This window comes from Sceloporus undulatus, chromosome 10 (assembly GCF_019175285.1).
Source record: "Sceloporus undulatus isolate JIND9_A2432 ecotype Alabama chromosome 10, SceUnd_v1.1, whole genome shotgun sequence".
NCBI lineage: Eukaryota > Metazoa > Chordata > Lepidosauria > Squamata > Phrynosomatidae > Sceloporus > Sceloporus undulatus.
In genome coordinates, this window is record NC_056531.1 from 16,160,299 (window position 1) to 16,172,696 (window position 12,398).

At 46.3% G+C, this 12,398-nt stretch overlaps 1 protein-coding gene across 1 annotated transcript in view; it reads right to left on the reverse strand.

The window, feature by feature from the left end:
• Window positions 1-505: 505 nt before the first annotated feature.
• The window catches only part of LOC121916617 (regulator of nonsense transcripts 1-like), a 24,075-nt gene continuing 12,182 nt past the window's right edge, over window positions 506-12,398 (reverse strand). The window contains exons 2-5 of the mRNA XM_042441909.1: window positions 7,686-7,802; window positions 7,121-7,205; window positions 665-819; window positions 506-549 (exon numbers count right to left, since the gene is read on the reverse strand). Coding sequence (XP_042297843.1) covers window positions 506-549; window positions 665-819; window positions 7,121-7,205; window positions 7,686-7,802 — 401 coding nt within the window. The remainder of the gene's footprint in view (window positions 550-664; window positions 820-7,120; window positions 7,206-7,685; window positions 7,803-12,398) is intronic.

Genomic DNA, 12,398 nt, shown 5'->3' on the forward strand with positions numbered 1-12,398 from the left:
TCTCTTACCACTAATCCTTGCTTAATTCACCCCCAAAACTGCACCCCAGACAATTGTCAAACCTCCAAACCTTATTCAAATCCCGTCCAAACATTCCAACAACTCACTCTCAACCTTCATTCTACCCCCTCCTGCTAGCTCCTTCCTGATACATAAATACATTACCAATAGCACTAGAAAGACTTTCTATACCACTTCTCAGTGAATTATCACTCCTAAGCGGTTTACAATGTGTAATCCAATTACACCCAAAAACTGGGTCTATTTACAGCCTAGAAAGGATGGAAGGCTGAGTGACCTTGGAGCCCTGGGATACAATCACAACCGTGTGGCTGCAGTGCCTAGGCACACTGACCACTGCCCACCCCATGGACTGATAAACAGTATTTCACAAAAAACTCCATGGACATTACAAGCTCTCTTACCCATTTCTTTGTATAGCCAGGTGATACACAATGGTGGCTGATGTTGTGTTACAGTCTTACCAGTCACAGGGGGGCCTGCGCTAAAGGTCAAGGGGACGCTGCAAGACTGTTTTACAGGCTACACCTGAAGAGGAGAGAAAGAAGAGAGTCACACACAGAGACAAATCACAAGTGGTGGGAAAGTAGACCAGGATCACCGCGCTCCAACTCTGACTTGCCAAGGGACGGGATTAAGTTACCTGAGATTGTTAAGGTCAGGTAGCCCTTGTGCCGTGACAGCGCTTTGGCACTGACATTGATAATGACATCTTCCACCTCCAGACCAGAAGCTTGTGACGGTTGTAGCCAGGACACAGAGTTTCTCCACCGCAAATGTTTGAGGGCACTCTGCATTCTGAACCAGAATAGGGCACCAGTATAAAAACCAACAGCACCTGGCTTCTTGCCTACCAGTCCTACCCACCACCCTCTTGCAGTATATTTCACAAGCCAACAGTTACATATAATAAAATAGTTCCCTACCTGTCGGAAGGACGTTGACTTCCCACACAACGCCACTGGAAGTTGTGGGTCACTTTCACAGGGGCCCAACACTATTCCGTAGCTCATCTTGCAATTTCATCTCCATAATTTCAAACCTTGTTAAGTAGAAAGAAACCTCTCTGACAAGCCACAAGATTTTCTTTCAAAAGCCCCTTCCCTGTCCCACCCAGTATTTCTTCTTGCAATGTTACTCTACGGAACACATGATACCTGGGAAAAAAAAAGGAAACATGGCACTTTCCACCTGTTGAAACCAATCATGAGTCTGGCCTTGTGTGCCGGCCTAGAGTGGGAGACAAGCAGGGGAAAAAACATATAAGCTCTCTAACCTCATTTGAGTAAAAAGAACAGGGAGGTGTGTGTTAAAACACCCTTCTCTTCTTTTGTGTGAATAACAGTAAGTTAGGTTCTAAGATGGCACAAAAACAACGGAAAATAAAAGGAAAAGAAAGAAAAAGGTACTTCCCCTAATTCGCTTTCCAAATACCTGAAGTTGTTCTCCAACTCTATTAAGTAAATTAAACCCACCATAGACTGATGAAAGGTCCTAACTGGAAGGATTAAGAGGTGCTATGATAGCCCTGTTTAAATTATTGAAGGGGATTATCATGTTGATGATAGAGAACGCTTCTTTTCTGATGCCTTCAGATACTAGATATGGAGCAATGGATTTCAACACTACAGACACAGATATCCACCAAATATTAGGAGACAAGAAAACTTCTGACAGTAAGAGCTGTTCAAACAGTGGATACATACTCCTCAGAGGGTGGCCAGAGTTCCTTCTTGGAGGGTTTTAAAAAAACAGAAGCTGGATGGCCCTCTGTTGGGGGTGCTTTGGGGCTTGACTGTGGGTCCTACATGGCAGGGGGTGGACTGGATGCGGCCCTTTCAGTCTCTTCCAACTCGATGGTTCTATGATCCAAGTCCTTCCCCTCTTCTGAACCTTAAAGATACTCCAGGAACTTTAAGACGTGGCCAATCCCTTTCCACAGCGGAGCAAATCCCTTTGCTATCTAGGCGATCTCATCTCCCTGCATCAGGGCGAATATCTGGGGGGGAAACAGAGACGCTTATACCTATTCTGAAAACCCTGGCATCGATTTTACTCTTAAGAGTGCAGTGTGTCCAGAGGCTTGCCAGTTAGTAAAATATAATATAAAACGATTAACAGCTGATGAGCACTCCTCTGGTCTTGTTTTTTTGTTAATGCAATTCCTGTAATCTGACCTGAATCAGTCTTGGCAAGTGTGAGTAACGGTCAATCCTCTTCTTGTTTCAAGCCAAATCCCCATCTCACAGTGATTGGTTTGGGTCTCTTTAAAAGATAAAAAACGAGTTAACTTTTACATAGGGGAAGGAGATGGATGAACTAAATATACATCTTAAACAAGTGGCAAGAAGAAGAGCCGTAATCAGTGAATCTATACTAGTCTTTAAGTCTTGAGTTCCAGTTAAATTCTCAACATCCTGGGAGGGCCGCAATAAGGAAAAAGGGTGTTGAAAACTAAGATTAAACAGAATTGGCTTTTTTTCCTGGAGCTGAGCTTCCTTCCACATGCGCTCTTGTTTCTACTCATCTGCCCCCAAGGAGCTAAACTCCGCTTGGACATAAACCTCATCCATCTATTGGGGACAGAGGCTGGGAGAAAAATTAAAAACTGCTTCGCTCAAAAGGTATTTCCTCCAGGGTAGAGGGGCAGTGAGTAGGGCGAATCAATAATCGTCTTCTAACTCCAGGAAGCAAGGAAATAGTCTTGGTAGAGGGTTTGAAAGGGAGTCAGGCACTTGCTGATGGGGTGGGGGATCCGGCGGTTCCCCGCTAAACAAATTCCTGTATGGCTCGAGCCATTTAAATGAATGGGGCTCATGCACGTGGCAGTGTGGCACGGTGACGGCAACGCACACCCCCAGTATCCCTATGGGATGCGCACCCCTGCCTCCCGTGTGGCTTCAGCAAGGCTGAAGCCGCGGTAAGCACGCCCGCATATGAGGCGGGGTGCGCTGTACTAACATTCTTATGCTTACTCGCATTGGATGTTTCAACCCCATTTGGAGGGCATGTTGAAATATAGGGCACGATAGCAAACAAAGACAAAAATTCAAGAGGGGCAATGAATTTACAAATGAAGCTCAAGGGGAGAGTGTCAGTGGCAATTCTAGAAGGAAAAACAGTGGAGCTTCTGTGGTTCCTTGAGGAAGAAGAATACATTAGGGTTACATCACTCGTGTCTCAAGCTTCCGAAGCTATGACGTTTACAATTGTGATGTTAACACTGAGACGTGGGGGTCTTGAAAACAATTCAATTACCACTAGACTACATTCTGAGGAGGCAAACTCTGTTCGCCTTCCCAGATACCTGGAGGACTCCGGCAACTTCTGGTGTCATGGCTGCCTAAGTTTGACCAGAGGGCCAAGTGTTCTGGTACTGATAGGCTCTCGTATCTGAGTAGGACATGCGTGGCTCTTCTCAACACTGGCTTCTCAAGGTTCAAGGGTGGAGAGGAGTTCCTGTGGCAAAAAGAAGAGAGAGGTTGAAAGATGTATGGCCTTCCCCAGGTTCAGAGCAGGTCTTCCTCATCAAGAAAAAGTTATAAGAAATGTTCCAGGATACAGATATCACCCCCCGCAAACCCGCAACCTTTATGGAAGGAGGAAAACTAATAAAGATAAGTGATGGAGAAGAAGCTGGGATTCTAACTGCTTTACATGGCATCCATTGTCTATTTGACCTATTGTGGCTAAGGCGGATGGCGTGCACAGTAACAACCGCATCGACCACACTGTGTAATGCTGCTGGAACATTTTGAGGCTTCTCCCAAATAATGCAATTCTGCTCTGTGACAAAGGCGGCAGCGGAAATATGTCACGTCGTCTGACGTCAAAGAGAAAGGCAGGAGCTGGACAAGGTGCGAATTTTCAACTAAGTCGATTTCACACCTCGGCCGGCGATCCTATTTCCATGTCTATTTTCACAGCTTTGGGGAAAAAACTTGATTTAGAAGCACAATAGGATGCTCAGAATACACCAGCTGTGGTAGTGGTTTGAGCATGGGGCTAGGACTCTGGAGGGCCAGGGTTTGGAATCTGCGGTTAGCCATGTAAACCCACTGGGGACCCGGGGAATCACACTCTTCAGCCTCAAAGGGATGCAAGGGAAAAATCCCTCTGGAGAACCTGCCATGAAACGCCCATGGTAGGTTCGCCTAGGGTTCGCCAAGTCAGAAATGAGTGAAGGCACACAACAACACAAACCGAGTACCCCGCACAATACAGTCTGCGTAGGCTACTGTATCTTTAGACTCCTTTGCTCACTCTGGCTATCTATACTAACACACACTCCACAGTTCTCCAGCTTGTTGAGTGCTGGGCTGTGATCTGCGTTCTCCAGCTGGCTTGCTCAGAAGGATCTTGACCGCCGGAAGGAAGCAGCGGGCTGGATCAGGGCTGCACGTGAGCGTCCCAGTTGGAATCCGTTAAGCTGCTCTGACGAGCAAGGCTGTCTGCAAGCAAAGAGATTGGAGAAATCTTTAGACAGACCGATAAGGAGAGATTAACATATAAGGCTTTTAAAAATGTGTTACAAATTTACTAAAGTTACAGAAACCTCATCAAGGCTTTGCATCCACTCCAAAAAGGGGTTTGTCCCGCACAGCAGAAACGGACGAGTCAGCGGCGGGATGAAGCCAAGCGGAACACAGTACGACAGCCAAGTTGTAACCTCCAAAACAGTCTCTCCGAGGGCCATCCGTTGGGAGTCATTCCTGCACTGGCTCTCACGAGGATGGTTCAGATGTGGCGAGGAAACACGAGGAAAAAGTGCATGGCTGGCTTGACCAACAGACAGCCTGCCCAGTTGATTCCCAGGAAAAAAAAGACCAGCAGTTCTGAGGGTCCTGACCTACTCAGGTTAAACCAACAACCTAGTGGTTAATCGACAGGGTATGGGAAATTACGCAAGCACAACAGTTCATAACTAGTTTTTGGAGAGTTGATTTCCCGAAAAGAACCATTTGGGTGGCCTGATTCGTATCTTTACAGAACAATAGATGGTAGAGGTTGATGGAGTGGCTTTTAATTTCGGGCTGATACACGTTGACAATTTCTCTAGAGAGAAAAGTCTCTTCTCAGGCACCCCACACTAGTGAAGCAGGTAAATTTGCAATGTACTCTAGGGGGGTCTGTTTATGAATACAGTTTGGGGAATGTCAAGCAGTGCAGATGGATGCTGAAGAGTGGTTGGGAGGTGATACTACTGCATAATGCCACTGCCCCGGTCAACATCCGGCTGTTGTGCCTTTAAAGAGCCAGATAATGGTGGCAAGTATCTAATCTTCTTAAACTAACACTGAAAATGAGTCGTACAATCTAGAGGTGTTCTAAAATCAGGAAGTTGATTAGATTATGATTATTTTATTAACTTTATTTCATAGCGCTGTAATTATACCAGCGCTGTACAAAGGCGGTAAATTAGGAGAAATAAAGCCTGCCCAGAGCATTCCAACCGGGGCTCTGGTCAGTTTGGGGACAGAAACGTTTTGTATATGACTTGACTTGGCGGGCTGACCTTTCAATGGGCATTGATACATTGTATGTTATCTTTTAGGCTGTCTGGCTGATATGGAACTCAAGGTACTATTCTGGGCTTTTGTTTTTCAAATTGGTTGGCTTGAAGACGGTCTTTAATGTGCCTCTTTTAAAATATGGTTTTATGGGATTTATTGTACGTCGGTGGAAGCCCTGTGGAGCAAAGCAATTAATTTTGTGCTCAGGTTAATCTATAGCGCCTGTTTTAAGACCGCCCCCGTGTGTTACCATGTACGCCAAGGTACGACAAAACGCTGGCAGAGCAGGGTTTTAATGCCCGGCATTTATGGCGCTGTATTCAATGGGCAATTTTTGGTATTTATTTATTTTAGGCCCGGCGCTTTTCCCAGGGACTGGGCTCGAGCGGCGGTACAGGCAAAAAAAACAACAAGCAACAACAAACAGAAAGTAAATTAAAACATGGTAAAATAATAGGTAAATGACATGCATTAACAGAATGATTAACTAGTCCAACATTCCGGTGTGTTCTTAGAGTGATTACTGAATGTGTTTGAAAGAGATAGGTCGTCACCTGCCGTCGGCGAGAGCGCATCAAGGAGGGAGCCGTTCTATCTCCCGGGCAGGGAGTTGCCAGAGTCGGGGGCAGCCACTGAGAAGGCCCCGCTCGTGTCCCCCAACGTGTTTGTGAAGGTGGTGGGATGGTGAGAAGGGCTTCTCCAGAGGAGTCTCAGAGTCCGAGCGGTTTACCGGAGAAACGGTTGCCAAATAATGTGGACCTGTGGGCCATGTAGGGCTGTGTAGGATATAACCAGTACTTGGGATGGTGGCCGGGGGACGAACTGGCCGCAATGAAGTGTTTACAGGGGGAGTGTATGGGCTCTGTACGGGGCGCCTGTTACAGCCGGGCAGCGTCTTTGAACCAGTGAATTTTGCCGCACGTTTCAAGGCAGTCCTATGTAGAGGCCCATTATAGTCAACGGGCCCATGTCCTAATGGCCCACACTGCGCGCCAAAGTAACCACAGGATGAAGGCAGTTGTTGTTCAATGCTGCCCTTTTGGGACCTATATATGATGTCTACTTTGATCGGGGCTAGTCTGTTTAATGATACGGTGCTGAGTCAGTGCTATTTAGTGTCAGAATGCTTGAAGACAGTTCACTACATCTCTTACGGTGTTTGTTCGTGCATTATGGCAATTTGTTTAGGAAGCACTGAGATCTCCAAAATATGAGTCCTCTGGTCCTAGGGGGCTGTAAGTGCTTTGAAGAATTAACTAATTAATTAAAAGTGGCGCAGTTAGCCATGGAGGGAGGAAAAATATTCAAGCAAACAGAAGCTAAAGAGCTTGGGAAGACTCTCAGGTGCTGGCAGAGACACAATTACACAAAGGTAAGATCTCCACATCAAGTGGCCGGGAATCCCTTTAGGAGAAAGGTTGGATAGAACCAATAATAAATAAAATTCTAATCTTCCCAAAGCAAGCATGACAGAGGGTTGTGCGAGCTAAAAGGCCTACTGGGGGTTGTAGTCCACACAGTGGGAACATAAGGCGGGGGAAAAGGCTGATGGTTGGAGGCCTGGCAAATGTATTCTGTGTGCTCACCTGCAGTGTATTCCCACGGCCCATGCAGAACCACTTTTGCTGGTGTTACAGTAGCCACCAGCTGGATCATGGGAGTGCCCAGTAGCTAAGGAGGGGAGAACGCAAAGAGGATGGTTAAGTCAATTTTGCTTAGGGCATAGGTAGTAAGGGGACTGTCCCTGGTCCTTTCCAACTAAGTTGAGCCAGTAAGAGTCTGCCCAGAAAAGGCTTGCCACTGCTGTAGTCTTCTCTTGTCACCAAACTGGGCAGTGTGTAAAAGTCCCGTTCTGCTGTACGTCACCCTAAGGCAGTGATGCTACGTGAGGGCCTCCACACTGAGCAAGCATCTTAATGGTCTTCAGGCAAAGCAGTGCTTTGGCAGAAGCCAGCAATACCCAACTGTCTGCTGTTGGAAATCCAAACAAGGCCAAGATGATGAAGCTTTGCAGTACAGGATCTCAGGGTGTGAGGCTGGCAATAGCTAAGCGGCAAACGTGGAAACCAGCAACTACAGCTCTTGTCTCGTCTTAAGAGGAGGTGACTGCTTTGATTGACATTATGCTCTGCGTGTACTGCAGGCAGGCACAGGGAGGTCTTGTGGTAAGGTGTTTCCTCAGCCTCCTCAAATTGAGTTCTGCAGAGGGCTGGGCGGTCGTCTGAGCGCTGTCATCCACGCCCATTCTGGGGATGCCATCAGGCCCGTGACTAAGCAAAACAGGATTTCAGTCAGGCACCAGACAGACACGAAACAGGGAAGAAGAAAGCTCAGTTGGCAACAGGCCAAATATGGCGATGAACGCTGACTCATGTAGGCAGCCCGCTACCCAAATCATCAGTCCATGCATAGGGAAGGGGATGGAAGGAACACCTGACAGGACACAGCTCTCAACACTGCCTACAGCTCCATTGTCCCCCCCAAAATGGACTACCCGTCTGAGTCTTCACACATTCGGTTGGAACCTGGCCTACCCCCACGGTAGCTTAGACATTTAGTTTGTTTAAATGGGGTGATTTCTATATAGGGAAGGATGAAATGGGGCAAACGTCAACTGTCAGGAATAATATTCTGAAGGCAGCTCACCATGTCAATAAAAGACTCATTACAGGCCAAGTTTTTTAGTTCATTTCTTCCTCTGTAAGCTTGATGTTCTGACCACAAGCCTATGCCTTTTGGCTATCATTCCTATGACTAAACCCCTTTTTGTTCTTTCACATTATCTTCAGGAAAAAAACCCTTATAAAGTTAAAACTTTCCAACTACTGAGAAAAGCCGTAAAACCTAGGGGTCGTGGGCTTTCCTGAAGATTTGCTGTGGGAGGAGCCTAATGAAGTCCTGAAGGAGCAAGTTCCGATGTCTAAGGTCAGCACTGGAATCCCATGTATCGTACCACCTTTCTAACACTAGGATCAAAACAGACTCCTGCTGCTGGTCCTAACCATGTGCTTTAAGGCCAATGTATATTTTAAAGGCGAGTGCCACTGTCAGCAAAGACACCTGTGTAAAGCAACTTTGCCACTCTTATCAAAGCTAACTGGAAACGGAAAGTGATTGGGGCCTAAGTACATCACCAGGTACGACGCAGAGCTGGGGCAGGGGAAGTAGGCTAGGAAGAAAATCAAGTCAGGTGAAATGTGGTGCTGGGAGGAAGAGGGCTAAGATACCAGGGCAGACAAAGGCAAAAAGCCTGAATCTCCTAGAAGCCAGATCCGAAGGAGCTGTCCGACTTCAGTCACATCACAAGTGACGTAACATCATCGAAAAGAAAGACATAGGAGTAGAAAGATAGGCTAGATGGATAAACTCGTAAGGCATCAAAGTGGAATTTGCAGGACTTAAGCAAGCGAGTGGGAGGACGGGTGCTTGGAGATGTCGCATCCACGGGTTGCCTGGAACTTGAGACTGGGTAACAACAACAACAAGCCTAAAAAAACTGGAAAGCTTAGAGCTAATGTATTCATTTTCTAGAGTGGAGCAGCTAACAAGACAGAGCACCGTTTTAAACCACTGGTGTTTAACTACAACTCTCGCCAGTCATTTCAGAGGACCAAGGGAAGCCCTAAGACCCGCCGCACTGCCACGCGTCCACAAGCTGGGAAGTAAGCCGGGTTTACTTCACACAACTCCCTGCAGCAAAAGGGGGGCTGAGAAGGGTCTTGGCCTTTAGCACCTCAGCTTCGAGTTCTTCACCTTGGTCCTCTGCCAGGGAATGTTGTGTGCTCATGGTCTGAAGGGAAAGCTTTTGCTAGCCTCTCGCTGTTTTTACAGTGCAAAGTTTCTCCCCCACCGCTATAAAGAGAAAGGTCTGCAGGCAATTGATAAAAGGTATGACACAAGACATTTGGAGCCAGTTTCACTGAATATCAAATATTTCACAGCATCTAAAAACTAAAAATTTATAAGCTTTGTTAAACAACACTCCAAAGATAAAAAGGGAGAGAGAGAGGCAGTGGAGGGAAGGCGTTGGGGAGAAAGTGGTTGCATGAGGCCAAAGAAGCAGTAAAGACAATGACATGATAACAGCAAGCATTCACAAAACTGTTGCGGAGTGATAAGGGGCACCTGGTCTCTGTGAACTACTGCAATCAATTACATTGGGTGCTGCAAAACCTTTGTCCTATTCACGTCACAGGAGATAAAAGCTCTTAGCAAACTGTAGCTTCCAAAATAATAAGGATAACATAATCAAAGGAGCAAGCAAAAGCGTCCTTACGGAAGGAGTGGACTAACTAGGCAGTCAGAGTCACTCTCCAGCCCACTGGAAATACCAGAAGGAATACCACAGCCTACAGAAGGAATTGTACAGATAGGCAGGAGCAAATCTGGACGACACACCTCGAGGCCTCAGTCACTATCTGTTTTAAAGTGCATGGAAATGGATAGCACAATAAAATAAATAGCAGGCAGCAGCAAAACCACAATAGTCCGGCACAGTGCTGTTTCATACTACCATTAGCTGCATCATACAAAAACCACTGACTTTCTGAGAGTCCAAAAAAATGAACATCTGGCGCTGAGCTGAGCCTCAATAAGGACACTTAAGGTAGGGTGCTTTACCCCTAAACATTCATATAGGCGCAGACTCCCACCCCCGTGGATATCTTTCTGTTGAAGGTACAGGATGTAAGCCATCAAACTCAGCTACTGAACCACAGTACGTTGGCCCTACATTGTAGCTCTGACTTTTGTGGATCTGATTATTTGCAGATTTGATTAGTATGCTCTCTCAGGAATATCTAAGTCATCCAGGGCAATTCTGCGGAGTTGACCATAGAACTGTGCGACCTAGAACATGATGTGAACCTTTTGTAGACCGAGTGCCCAACTGCAACCAAAACCACTATTTATGCAAGTGCCATGTCCCTGGCTTCTAGTAGAAGTCTGGCAAACTCTGTGCTGGTGGCTGAGGGCACCTGTGCCCACAGAGGGCTCTGATGCCACTCCTGCACGCGTGCATAGGTTCGCATCACTGCCTAGAAGTTCCTAGAGGAACTCTTTCTAGGCATTGTAGGTCCTCCAGCATGATTCTATGATCACGTGGCAGATGTTGACCTTAGAATTGAAGGATTTGGAGATTCCCAGAGAGGTTTTCTCTTAGGCAAAAATAACGTGTTTTTTTGTTTGGGTTTTTCCCTTCACGGCAGTCCTTCACCCACTGTACTTCAACTGGGAAGAACAACATGCACTTCTACCTTCTAACTATAACTAAGGAGAGCACTTCATGTATCTGACAAAGGTACTGTAGCCTATGAAAAGTGAGCGAGGACTTATAGTCTCAAAAGAGTCCAGATTCCAGCATCAGCCTGGAAAGGTGTGGAGACCCCTCTCCCCAAGCTCCATTCTCTGAGCTATTGAGATCCCCCAGCTTTTCCTATGAGAGTGCAAGCGTAGCAGGGAGACCTGCTGATATCTGTCCTGAGAACTGGAAACAACAGCAGGACTGACCAACTGCCATTTTACATTCCAATCCCATGAGGAAAAAGAGTACGCTGGAGCAGGAGATCTCACTGCTTTTAAGCTGCAATCATTTACAACCACATTCTCCTCTGGGAACATGGCAGAATACCATATTACCTGAAAAAGAAAGCCATTCACTTGTTCTCTCCAATCTGAAAGAGGTTAGAGAAGCGGGGAGAAGACTATATGCGATATCAGTGGAGGGACAGGACTTGGGCTTGTGATGACAACCACCTGCTTGCGATGACAACCATCCCGCTGACTTGTATGGGGAGTGCAATTTGGCCTCCACACCAATCCAGGTTTCCCCTGGCCTATGCCAGATCAGTGTGTTTGCCTTTAAAGTGCTAAAAGTGTCTTTGTTGTTCTGCCAACAACAGGCTCCTACAGCATCTCCCTCATTTCTTTAAACAAGTCTCCTAGTCTGAAATACGCTTCTTTTATGACAAGCATACCTCCAGCCAATTGGCATAGCAATTAAACATTCTGGTTTTGCAACTAAACAGAGCTTTCCATAAACCTAGAGAACCAGTAAAAACTTCGGCCCTACTGCTCACTTGCAGTTTCCACAGCAGACGGACTCGTCTGCTCAGAGGCAGTTTTTATTTGCTGCTCTGTACACAAGCAGAGACACTGCACTAAGCAATCCACTTGCTGAAGGTTAAGGCTGCAATTCTATACCCATTCAGTTGGAAGTAAATCCCATTGAACTCTACTGGCCTTCTTCCAAACAAACGTTTGTGTTTGAAACATATCTAAAAATTTTCCTGAAGCAAAGAAAGCCATTTAAAGCAACTTGGCTACTTCCTCAAGAAACAGAAAGTAAACATAAGTTCTTTAGGGCTGGCAGTTGTCAGTACACTTCTCCCTCCATATTGCGGTTTGACTTTGCGGCGTTTTGATTATTCACGAAGTTTATGAATTGTTCTCTCTAGGAATATCTAGGTCCTCAGAACAACTCTGTGGTCAACTTTAACCAAAGGTTGCACTGAAGGATCTGGAGATATCCTAGAGGGAACAATCCATACGCATTTGTTGCTCCTCTGGACAATTCTAATGGTCAATTTGTCTGGCGAGTTGTTGACCCACAGTGTTGCACTGGAGGTTCCTGAGAGGTGACCTCTCGGTGTGAAACATAGTGTTTTTGTATTTGTGGTTTTCCCACATTCATGGGGGTCCTGGTGCACCTACACCAGCAAATGTGGAGGAACAAGTGTACTTATAACATGAGCACGAAACACTTAGAATTCAGGTAGTCAGAACTTGGGCAAGCGTCACAGGCTCTCAGCCGGGGAGGGAAGGGCTAACTCCTCGGAACGACTCGTGCAAGAAAAGCTCCCATGT